The 13,384-nt window shown below is 33.4% G+C and overlaps 1 protein-coding gene across 2 annotated transcripts in view; it reads right to left on the reverse strand.

Moving 5' to 3' along the window:
- Positions 1-13,384, reverse strand: part of Eif4g (eukaryotic translation initiation factor 4 gamma) — a 763,642-nt gene that overhangs the window by 117,491 nt on the left and 632,767 nt on the right. For both annotated transcript variants that reach the window (XM_089595035.1, XM_089595034.1), the window contains exon 19: positions 4,777-5,012. In XM_089595035.1, coding sequence (XP_089451161.1) covers positions 4,777-5,012 — 236 coding nt within the window. The remainder of the gene's footprint in view (positions 1-4,776; positions 5,013-13,384) is intronic.

Raw genomic sequence — 13,384 nt, forward strand, 5'->3', positions numbered from 1 at the left:
TTTACATTAATATAAATTTTATGTAACAGCTTGTAAGTACATAGATTATTTTTAAACTATTTTTTTTAATAGAAGAGGCAAAACCATATTGGGTCATTAGTTATTCTTAATTGCTTGAGCTTTACGTGCCAACACCAAACTACTGTAAAAAAATAGTTTTACGTAGTATAACTATTAAACATAATCAAAGAGATCAAAACGATCAACTGAAAATTGCTTTGTTTGCTATTTCTTAAAAACCAGATAATTATGTCCTTACGACGTCAGTTATATATGTATGTCACTAACTAACAATGCGTGTGTGTGCGTGCGAGTGTGTAGTTGGCGTATCACGCAAATTATACGCGAGAGTTTTGCTAAACTTTCAGCAGTTAGAGGAAAGTATCTGAAATAAGAAGAAAGGGATTTACACTTCGCCAGGAGGGAGTAAAATGAATGGTTTTGTTTCATGTATGGTATATTGTACACGGTACACCTCGGTCGCATGCAAGAACGGAACGCACAACGCTAAACAAAAATTTTCGAGATGAAAGGAAACTAACAAATGCGAGTAGATAGGACAGTTCTGCTTACGCATTGTAAAAATAGTAATTGTTCACATCGCAGTAAAATACCTGATAGGTTTAGTTGTACAAATACGGAGAACGTTCTTTGTTACTAAAAAAAATAATAAAAATTAATTGTAAAAAATTTTTTACATCTCTTTTTCCGAAAACCATATTTTTTTAAAGATGGAAGTCCAGAATGTAAGAGATCAAACAATATGCAAGAAAATCAAATTTATAGGAATACAATAGAAATGGTAAAATTCTGGTTAACGACTAAATGACAGTACAATACAACAAATTTTTGTTAATAAAGTGTAATTGTCAAGTAGTATCCATGTCAAGTGTTGTGCATCTTTTGAAAGTATAAAATATTAATAATTCGAAAACGCTATTAGCAGTATAGTTTAACAAAAACAAAATTGATTTTTTTTTTGCTAATTCTATGTTATGTATGAATATTCCCGAACATTACATATTTGAAAATTAGACAAAGCGGTGTATCGAACGAAAATGTTAACAAAAATCCTCCTCTTATCTCTTCGAGAGCGAGACGGCCTCCGAAATTCTCCGTTATTTTCCTTCTTCTTTCTTCTCCTATGCCCTTTTGTCTTCTAGGGGAGTGGTCCTCACGGACCTGTCCCATGCGGGGAGGTTAGTTTTTAGTCGGTAGGCACACCGGGTGAATCTGACACTACCACTGGATTAGCTGGGGTGTTTATGAAGATTTTCCCCTTCCCGCTCCATCAAACAAAAAAAACAAAAAAAAAAAAAAAAAAAAAAACAAAAAAAAAACTTCCACTAGTAAGAAACGAGAGTGAAATAAGTATCACAGAAGAAACAACGAAATATTTAAATATGTAGTTAAGATATTAGTTTTGCAGTTCAACCTGAATATTCAATAAATTGATGAGCAATTCTCTCCATTACTGTTAGTTAATAGAGAAAAAAAACTCAATCTTTTAGAGTACTAAGAAATTAGAAAATATACTACGTGTGTTTCACAGTTTTTAATAAAATGAAAGATTTTTATCAATAATGTTTTATTAACTACTCACGATAAATTGACTTATTTCTTAAGCAAAAAAATTTTGAGTAATATGGTAGGAAAATCAACCACATATTACTACGTGGATTATAAAAAGAGAAGTTTAACTATATTTAAAATACGACGGCTTATAATAACAGTACTCAAAAATGTTCGTAAGGAATTGACCGAACAACAACATAACTTCAGTTACTGTAAGTGGCAAGTAGAGGGGGAAGGGGGGTTATTACCAGATTTGGAAAACAACAGCTTTTCTCTTAAGTACATTATGGTTAATCACAGCGTATATTAATTTTGTTTCATAAACTTAATTTTGATACTGAATGTGCCATGAACCAGCTACCTTTTATCAGCTACGCTCTATGTAGCAAACTAAACAAATATCTGTAGTTAACTTTATCACAGTGTTTATAGCATGGCTTACATTGAAAGAACACGTTTACCTAAAACATAATTTAAAAAATTTTCCGTGTCGCTAACTATGCAGCAAGACTAAGAAACTCGTGCTAAAGTATTGATTCAAGCGTTGAAGAATGTGCCTGTCTTATTTTAGTTATTTTAAGGACTTTGTTGCCTATATCTTCCGGTATAGCGACGAAAGAATAGAATTAAAGGTACAAAATAAAAGCAAAACCATGCATCTACCAGTTTGTGTATATAAATGTTCGTATGCATAGTCACATACTGTATAAATATATGAATACAGTCATAATACATTGTGTTCCTTTAAATTAATCAAAAGAAGCAAATGTATTTTAATAACGAAGCAACATTAAGCGCATCTCAGGAAGGCTAGAGGAGTAGGGAAATAGAAATAGGGCACGAGGGGAAGTAGGGGAGAGCAATCAGATAAACTTGGGACGTACTTGAGTTCGCAAGAAATAATTAACAGCCAGACATGAATCCTTGACGACAAATTTATATGTATGTACTTTTTGCCGTAGAACATTTCATTGGAATTTAGCCACTGTAAACGTTGTGCTCAATTTTAGAAACTAATAAATTAAATTGTTTTTTATATGGTTTGCCAAAAAATAAGCTCTGATAAAGGTTACCAAGTATAAGGTGCCATTTTTTGTACTTTTTCTTTAGCTATCCTGAAGTTCCACATGTGACTGAGTATTTCCATTTTATCATTGAACGTACTTTATGTAGACAAATCAAAATCTTTATTTCTTTTATTGTCTACATTGCTGCATCTCATTCTTGGCTACTATTATTCATAATTTTTCTAACTTCCCAAAATTTATTTCCTATAACGGTTTTCACTACACTTAGATCTGTTAATTTTCATACATTCTAACTGCAGTTAAAGTTACGTTTCAACCGTATTTAATATAAAGCTTCCCTTTATTTTTTTACTTTTGGATCCTCATAAAGTTTTCGTACCACTTATTTTTTCCAAAGCTCTTGCTTAATTGCTTTATCCTTGTCTATTTATGCATGTTTTAGAACACATTTATTTTTTTTGCTTTTAGAGTCATTGTTTGTTTATTTATAAATTTTTTTTTTAAAGTTTCTCACACTAATCTTTTTATTTAACCAAAATTGCAGATAATTTATTTATTTGACAACATTTGGTTTTTTCTTGCTATTTTTTACTTCTAAAATTTAAAATTAATGTTTTGTTTGAGTTAATTTTAATTTTTTATTGCTAAATAATTTTTTTACTTTGCATTTTTACTCTATAGCCTTGTGGTGCGTGCTCTTTTATCTGTATGAAAATTAACTTTTATCTCTTTCTATCATAGATGCACAAATAATTTTTTTTTATATGGAAGTTTTGCTATTTTCGTGTTCTTTGCTTGAGATTTTGTTTCATATGTGCGCTACTTACAGACGCAAAAAACAATTTGTAGCTCTTCTGATCTCAATATTTTTGTGCACTTTGTCGTTGAACTAAAAAAGATTAGTAAAACAGGAAACTTAAATAGTAATTTTTGTACCATGGGCGCAAATTACAAAAATCTCGCCCTAAGTGCCGACATTTTGAAAGTTTGTGCCCAAAATGTGAAAATCGATTTTATTTTCAAGGGCGCAAATTTTGACATCGTACCAGTGGGCATTTTTTGCGCCCACTTATTACTGTGTGTCTTAAGGCGGAAAAGTTATGAACACTTGTAGGCGAAAAGTGATTTAAGGGCGCAAAAGTGAGTCCCAAAGATGCAAAGACTTTGCACTCATGGAAAAAAAATAAATTCAATTAACTGATACATTTATTTTTTTTCACTACAATACGAATTCACTAGATGCAGAAGCTCTATGCATGTGACTTAATCGGTTTTCTGCCATGCATGGTAAACTTGTGCCACCCACTCAAAATTATTTAACCTTCTGTCACTGCTTGCTTTCCCTTCTAATCGGCGTAAAAAATATCTAATATACTACACACTTGAAATATGACAATAAGAGTGCATAAAAAAAAAAAATAATAATAACTTAATCTTAGAAAACTATAAGAAAACGCTTAATTATAAAGGGAAACCCAAATAGTCTAAAATAGCGATTTTTATGGATGTCTAAAAGAAAAAAAAAATTTACCGAGATGCACAAATAGAGTGTCCAATAACAAGGACAAAAATGTAACCTACATTTTTCTTATACTTAAGCTCTATTTTCATGAAATTTGTATAAAATAAAAGAAATTAGCACACTTACGATAATAGTAAAAGAAACAGAAATAACTTCGACATAATTTTATTGCAAATTTACTTTTAAAATACTATTTTCCATAACATCAAGAATCAACTTCGTTAAGTTTTACTTTCGATTTTAACGGGAGTCACGAGATCAACACCTTCGTTTTTTTGTATCACCTTTACAGGGGCTCGTTATTTACTTTACACTTTTTGCGAAGCTTAACTAAATAAAAATACTTCTTTTCTTCGCTTTTTCTATTACTTATCTAGCGTTAATACATCCATCTACTAATTACTTTTTAAAATGTTTACTTTTTTAAGTATTTTCAGTCAGTATTAGCAGTGCCTTTAATGTTAATTGTAGTATACTTTTACTACCGCATATTGACAACTGAGTGCGAAATTGACATTACAAAAAGGAGCCACTTACGCATTTTCCAACGCTCACATACATTTACTAACAAAGTTTTCAGCTTTTAGTCATCGTAAACACCGAAACAATTAAATAACTAGAGAATAAATGAAAAAATTACTTATAACTTACGTGTTCAGTCACTACGGAGTTAACTTTTCTCAAGCTATCAGAAAAATCAATCCACTGTAGTTCACTTTGCGACCACATTTGAGTTACCCATGGGGATCCTTTAGAGTCTTTTATTTCCGATATTAATTCAGCTATAAGTTCTGCAGCTTGTCCATCATTCCGCAATTTTAAGGGTAAAAACTTTAAACACTCTTTTATTTCTGCAAGTGAAAACTCATTACTGACAATGGGATGCACTGAAAATCAAATCGTTAATGAGAATAAATAACAGAATGAAAGAAGATTTGTTTTTTTGAAGTCTTCATATAATTAGATAATTAGAATAGTAACGCCCATTATCAAATTTTTATGATATTTATAAATTGCAATGCATTGCAAGTCAGTGCATTACTTATGCTCAAGGTTAAACAATACATAGGAAATTGAATACTTGAAAATCAAACTTAAAGTAATGATGTCTATAGTAATCATACTTGAAACACACATTGTTATATATTTCAGACAAATAAACACTATACATTAAAAGTAACAAACCGTTTAAATGTAAATAAGTCTACAATAAAGTTAATGATTAAACATGCCCTCTAAGAATCTACAGAAAAAAAAAAAAAAATAAATAAAAACTTCTGTAAAAATAAAAAAATGCAATGTTTCTATTGTGAAAATGTGCTACTTAATGAAGAAAAGTTTTCTTGCTAAACGGTTTAATTAAAAAAATTTATTGAAATTCGTTAATATCGCTTGCAAATAAAACATGAGCAGTACTTTATATCTAGATTTTTTAGATTAAAACTGCAATCTGGAACAATTTTTTGATTTAGTTTTTTACTTTCCTAAGTTTTAAAAGTCCTAAGTGACAAACTGTTTCCTGACAAATTTTTCTAAACTTCTTACACACTGAAGAATGAGATTAGTGTGGACTACCATTTTCAAACCAAAACAAGCTAAGAATTAGGAAAAATGAGTTTTTGTAACTGCACATTAACAGAAATAATTACAAACTGATATGCAGATGATCTGAGTGCTATAAACACAAATTTCTCTCTCTCTCTATCTCTCGGCTTTCAGAGGGAATTTGACACCTTGGATCATGGAATTCTCTTACTGGCAATGACACAGGGCTCTTTGACCAGCCCTGTCCTGTTTCCAATTTTTATTAACTCCCTTCTATCGTGTCTCTGTTACTGTAGGGGTAGCCTCTTTGCCGATGAGCTCCAAATATCCGGTGCGCACCGGTGGACATACCGGATGCGGTGACGCGATGGTCTGAACCTTAGACCTTGGCATTATAAATCTGTTTCAATTTGTCAATCTCTCTCTCTCTCTCTCTCTCTCTCTCTCTCTCTCTCTCTCTCTCTCTCACTGTGGATGTGTTTTTGTACATGTGTGTAATTTTATAATGTAAAATTAAAAGCTATTGTATTGAAGAGGTGTGAGTAAAGGGGGTACGCGAAATAAAAACGAGTATTTTACAGAGAGACAAAGCGTTTATTTAATTCAACTGCCAACCGACGTAAGATACAACTGACTTGATACAGTTTACAGACTTACTACTGACAAAACTGACAAAGACAATAAAGAGAGCTAACGAGAGGTGTAAAAGGCATGGTAGCTTACACTATACTGACTATAGGGCCCGCAAGTATCACCTTGCCTGTGGCGCTGTCTTACACACTATATATACTGCCTATTGAAAAGTCGTACATGCCAAAACTTCCTCCCAACTTAAGATAGCTAAGTATATTAAACAAAAAATTATAATTCAAAATAGATACAAAAAACAATTGTTTTTTTTTCTTTTTTTTTTTTTTTCATAAAACAAATAAATAAATGTGTGTTCTTGACTCGGCTCCACGGCTCTGGGAATGCACCCAAGTAGTCCATGAGTCGGTCCATGGCTCCTTTATTGCTTATCTGAAACAGAGACAACTTATTAGTTAGCAGTCAGAGTCGCAGAAGCTGTTCGCGATTCTGCTAGCAAATTTTTCATGGAGCTCGATCGGTAGAGATTTTGTGAATATATCGGCCATCTGTTCTTTAGTATTCAGCCATCTGACGTTTACTCTACCATAATTTACACATTCTTTAACATGATGCTCATAAATTTCTGTCATATGTCTTAATTTAGCACTGTCTATAATTTTAGCATTTTTCTCAGCTGCCTCATTGTCGCACCATAGATCTGCCGGACACCAAGTATTATTCAGTATGATTTTAATCGAATTATCAACTGCCATCAGTTCTCTACATGCTTCACTCAGTGACACATACTCTGCCTGACATGTTGACAAAGACACATACGTTTGTTTGTGAGTTCTCCATGCCACTGAGTCTCCAAAGATTTTAATTACGTAACCACTTGTGGTTAGAGACTCTTTACAGTCGCCAAAACTGGCATCGGAGAATGCTTCCAGCCCTTGCTGCCTTCCACAATATCATAGACCATAAGATTTGGTCCCTGCCAGATACCAAAACACTCTTTTAACCATATTCCAGTCTTCGTTAGTCGGACTTATTTGATGCCTGCTCAGCACATTCACTGCATAGCTTATATCCGGACGTACAGTATTGGCAGCATATAATAAGCTCCCAAAAGCCTCCCGGTAGGGAACGCTTTCAGTCGATCTGGACTCATTTAAGTCTGCCTTTCTGATTGCTCTGTTTGTTTTCTTTGTTGATTTAACACGTGACCTGTGACCATAGGAGTTTTTACTGGCTTAGAATCATCAAATCCAAACTTTCTAAGTATCTTATTTATGTAATTGGTCTGAGTTAAAGTTAGAACTTGGTTTTCTCTGTCTCTTCTGACTTCAATGCCTAAAAACGATTTAACTTCTCCTAGGTCAGTCATTTCAAACTCACTTTGCAGTCTTTCCTTCACAGACTTCAATTTACCAGTATGATTACTTGCTATAAGCATGTCATCAACATAGAGAACCAACGTCAGAATTTTATCTGCCTCATGCCAAGTAAACAGGCAAGGTTTCAAGATGTGAGATCTTAGACCTTTTTTCGTTGCAGCCTCCGAGAATCTTTCATGCCATTTTTTCGGACTGACTTTAAGGCCGTAGAGGGCTCTCTGAAGCTTGCACACCTTGCTCTGTTTTTCCAGATCAGAACAGACCAAACCTTCTGGTAACTCCATATATATCTCGTTGTCAAGAGTACCATTTAAAAATACCGTTTTAACGTCAAGCTGACATGTATCCAAATTTAATTTATTGATTACAGCCAAAGCAGTTCTTATTAAAGTCAGTCTTGACAACGGGGCGTAAGTCTCCGTAAGATCATACTCATTATTATCTCCAAAACCCCGTATTACCAGCCGTGCTTTTTATTTTCCAAATCCTTGAGCATCAACCTTTTTCTTAAGAACCCATCGGGAATCGATGATATTCGGACGTTTACCATTCACCAGTCCTGCAGGTCTGTTTACCAACTTCCAGACTTGATTCTTTGCCATTGAGTCAAGCTCTTCTTGGCTGGCTTGATTCCAGCCTTCTTTATCCACAGCCTTCATTGCTTCTTTATTTGAAGCTAGATCTTTATTTATTTCTGCCAGCAAAGAGTGGTAAACTAGATCTTCCGCATAAATGGTATTATCTCCTGACGTTTCAGTATCACAGATCTTAAAAATTAGGTCTTTTGTTACTTTTTCCCCGAGAGCTAAGCCCGCAAAGCTGACGTCTTTTACACGACTTTCTTGGACCAAGTTGGCCTCCATTGTCTCTATCAGTCTTTTCGGCCTTCCTCTTTTCCGTTGTACCACCGAGGGCGCTTCCTTCGATGACACTGTCTCTTCTCTTTCCTTTTCGAATTTTACGAACCACTCGTTTAATTCAATATCTACAGTCACATTTTCCCAGTTTTTAATTGAATTTTTATCAAAAACGTCTCCATACACAAAACGCTCGTTAAATCTGACGTCTTGACTTTCATGAAACTTTTCGTCGTCTGGACAAAGCAGACGATACCCTGTCGGCGTGTATCCTACCATAACTGCTCGTTTCCCTTTTGCTTGGAATTTAGTTTCGGTGTTTCTCTGAACTCTCAAATACGCGATGCAGCCGAATCTTTTCATCTGACTTCGGTCTGTCTTTTTATTCGGAGCCAGCTTCATTAAAGGGATTTCCATGTTATTTGAGCGATGCGGAGTACGATTGTACGCAAATACAGCTGCGTTTAGTGCCAAGTCCCACATGTTTTCCGGGAATCCCGAATCACATATCAGAGCTCGGACTTTCATTTGAATTGTTTTGTTCAACCTTTCTGACGTACCATTATGTTCAGGGGTATCCGGACAACTCAGTTGGAGTTCAGCTCCAAGGTCATTTAATATTTTTCGCACGGAGCCTCCCGTGTACTCGGTACCCTGATCAAACCTTAGATAACACACTTTAGCTTCAAACTCGAGAAGATTTCTACAGCCTTTTACAAAATTATCTAAACATTCACCCGTATCTTTAATTTAACTGCCGACCGACGTAAAATACAACTGACTTGATACAGTTTACAGACTTACTACTGACAAAACTGACAAAGACAATAAAGAGAGCTGACGAGAGGTGTAGAAGGCACGGTAGCTTACACTATAGTGACTATAGGGCCTGCAAGTATCACCTTGCCTGTGGCGCTGTCTTACACACTATATATACTGCCTATTGAAAAGTCGTACATACCAACATGTATGTTTAATACCTTACATAAATAATACATATGTGTGTAACACTTAAAAAAAATTTTTTTATAGACAACAATGCTGTACAGTTAGTGTCGTATTCACCCTGGCGTACAAGCGCAAGTGCAACTACTAAAATAATCCTTTCTTTAGTTTTAACTGCGAATGTTCTAAACCTTAAAGTGAAAAAGAAGAAAAATAAGCAGAGAACTAGTGAAAAGATAAGTACGGCGACATATCCAAAAAATTGCAATGACATTTAAAGAATACGTAATTCCGGATAGGTTTCAGACTTCTAGAAAAAAAGAAATTCACTGTTAAGCACACTAGCTATGCGACTAGTTGTACGACTGATGGCAACTTTATTGTAGAAACTGGGCCAGACGTTGTCTTCCTGTTATTCCAAAACAGATCCACTGGTGACCAATGGCTAAGGATGACAGGCTGCTGACTTTTTCGAGGAAAGAATTGTGATGCTAAACATGTATATTACAGATCCCTCAAAAAGTGATAACTCCCTAGGTCCAGAGATAATTAGGATAAATTGATACCCACTAAAATTTAGAGAATGCGTTTTCAGCATCATAAGCTATTTTTCTACCGAATAAAGCTTAAGATTGAAATCTCCGTAAAATTTTGGACAAAAATAACTATTCATATACAATAGCCATAAATAGAAGATGCCACTGATACCCACAATTTGAACTTTATATTTAATGATTGATATTAATTATAGCCCATACATACAGAGGTAGCATGAAATTAGATGGAATAATATATAAAAAAGAACTATTCACGAGGTTGGTATTGGTAAGTGGCGTAGTGGTGAGTGTGCTTAATACTGATGTAACACCGTTCTAAGCAGTCTAAGCAGAGATCACCGGTCTTACCGGCGAGGAATGATCCCTAAAACCTAGGGCTTCTCCGAGGATGTTAATAAGCCTGGATCTGATGCTGCGGCAGAGAGCAACAGCTTAACCAACAAAGAGTGGACGTCCTAAAAAATAGAGTCTTCTCCGGGGAAAGACTAAACAGTGGCGAGTGGATCCGATGCAATATTGGTGCAGAGAGTGTCAGCAAGGGTTTTACCGGAGATATTATCACTGTGCCCTTGGTTATGATAAGTATATTAATTAAGGGATGGGTACATGGGTGCGGCAATACATCCTTACATAGGTAGTAAATGTGCAGCCTTGGTGACTAGGCAAGTAGGTTGACAGAGTAACTTGTTAAGAAAAAAAAAAAAAAAAAAAAAAAAAAAAAACCATTCACACCCACCACATAAAATTTTGATGTACACTATACACTCAACTTTTTTTATCTTATTTGCAACCCAACTCTTTTAATTTTTTTATATACTATATTTAATATCATGTTTCATAATTATTTGCACTTAAAACTACGCTTAAGCTTAGTGCAATAGCAGTATGACTAATTATATTTCCAAAACATACTTAAATTATTGTAACAGAAGAAAAATTAAATTCCTTTCCTTAGTTTTTATTTTATTTTCAAATTAATTATGATTGTAGTATTTGACTATTTATATTCGTAACTTTTAACAAATCAAGTTATTCAATAATGAGTCATTTATTCTCATAAAACTTTGAAGTCATTGGTGAATGGTCAATTATACACTTTAGTTATGTATCCTTTTTTTTTACAAAAATAACATAACAAGACTTTTCTCCATGACTAATAGTAATGAGAAAAACTTGAAGTTTTACATGTAGCCCCAGGAATAATATCATTATATTTTATTTTCCTTTAAGGTTCAAACATCAAAATAGACTCAATACTTTCTCATATATTCTGAACGGCATTTTAAGTTTTAAATTAAACTATGAATTGTTTGATGTTGAATGTCTCTTACTCTGTTTTTAATTTTTGTTCATTTATTCGATTTAGCCGAAGTACTACCAAACTTTTTTAACTACATAATATGCTCTTGAGGCATTCTTTTAATAATTAATTGTAGTGATTTGTTTTTTTGACAATTTTTTTTTTTATGTTAAAGTTTTCTTTACAATCTATTTTATGTAGCATTTTCCTTACAGTTTTGTAATTTTTTATGAAACTTTGAAGCTCTTGACATTTAATACATTCTTATTTTCCGTATATTAAGTATTTAGATAGTTGTTCTTTATATCTATGGGTACTTTAATATCAATAATTTTTACTTCATCGATACTTTCCATCAATGGCGAGTATGTGTTGGCAACTGATTATTTCCACTTCTGACATAACTGGCATGTTAAAACTTTCTTCATCACAACAACTGAAAAAAAGTCTCACCTAAACCAGCTTTCAAACCTGCATTTTTTTCTTACTAAGAATGTGCGTTATCAATTTCATCACCAGAGTCTCGCTTGGCAATTTCTGCATTTTAATTACTACAGCGTCTCACAGTCCAGCAGCTAGTTCATATGTAGTATAAAGATGATTTTTCTTTAAGCAGTAATTTTTGCTTAATCGACACTTCCTATGAATGGGAGTAGGCGTAGATAACTCATTTTTGTAGCTGAATTAAGTAATGTGATTCAGGTTCGAGACCTGGTCGTGCTGACCCATTTTTTCAATTATTGCGTATAAGAACTTTTCAACACACTTGTCTTTTCAGCTGTAAAAATATTAAGTTACCTGCGTATACTCACCGTTGATAGAAAGTGACGATAAAGTAAACATTCTTTGCGAGTAGATGAGCCATAGGAGTTGTGAACCATTTTGTGCTATAGGACGCGCTATATCACGTGATTGCGTTATAAGTGTTTTCATACGATCAAAAAATATTGTAACATATAATAATAAGTTTTGTTGATGAAATTAATTGGTTTTTTTTTTATGGCAGTATCATCATTCAACATTAAAGTTCAGGAACTTTTTTTCCATTTTCAAATTTATTGAAAGTTGTCAAAATGAGCAAAGTTTCACATATGTTTTTTTTAAACATAGATAAAAGTTCCATAAAAAACTCTTAACGCACCACAGTAGTACCTCCTGGGTAGTATGGGAATTTACTGATGAATTCAACGATTTAGATCAAATAAGAGTTTCGTGTACTATAATTATTTTTATCTCAACCTCAATATAGTTGGTCAGTTTAAAAAATCTTATTTGCTGATCTTTAATCAAATTTTAGAGAAGTAAAGAGTAAAGTAGCATTAACATATTATGCTATGAGTTTCATTTTTTCTAGATAAGTTTTGTGTTAAGTAAAATAGTTAAATGCTATCTTACAAATAAAATTGTCTCAAATGTATAAAAATAGTACTAAACTTTTAATACAAGATAATTTCACTAATTCTGTCAGCAAATTTATAAAAAAGTTGAAAAATTTTATTCAGACATTTTTTATGAATAGTATCTTAACATGCAGTGTGCTACGTTGAAAAAAAAATGGAAAGCTTGTAAGGCCGTTAACAGACAATTTGACACTTAATTACACCTTGGAAGAACTATTAGATCTAAGTCTAATGGCAATTGAGGGCTTTTCAACAGACTTACCAAACTAATAATACATAGGTCTAGTAAGCCTATCAGATGTCTAGTATTTCTCACAGGCTTGACAGACTTGTCAGACCCAAATATCATAGGTAATTTTAATGTGCCTGCCTGATGTAAGGCATACATTTCTTTTTACTATTATACATATATACGGCACTTAAAAAACACTACATTATATAGGAAGATATATACATAGTTGTAAGACCAGATTTAATAACTAACGATCGCTTGCCTCCCTCCAATACCTTACCATCAAGTAATATTCTGAATAATTCCATCAACCCCCTGCAAAAATCTGGGAAAATTCTAATATTTCTCCGTTAAATAAACCTTTTAACAAATATCTTAAAAAATAAAGCCCCCCCTGACCCTGTTCTTCACCCCTTAGGACTCTCTGACTTTTCAAGTAACCCCCATTACTGACCT

Source organism: Copidosoma floridanum, unplaced genomic scaffold, assembly GCF_036245765.1.
Source record: "Copidosoma floridanum isolate Cflo_tuat_1 unplaced genomic scaffold, Cflo_Japanese_pri ptg000024l, whole genome shotgun sequence".
NCBI lineage: Eukaryota > Metazoa > Arthropoda > Insecta > Hymenoptera > Encyrtidae > Copidosoma > Copidosoma floridanum.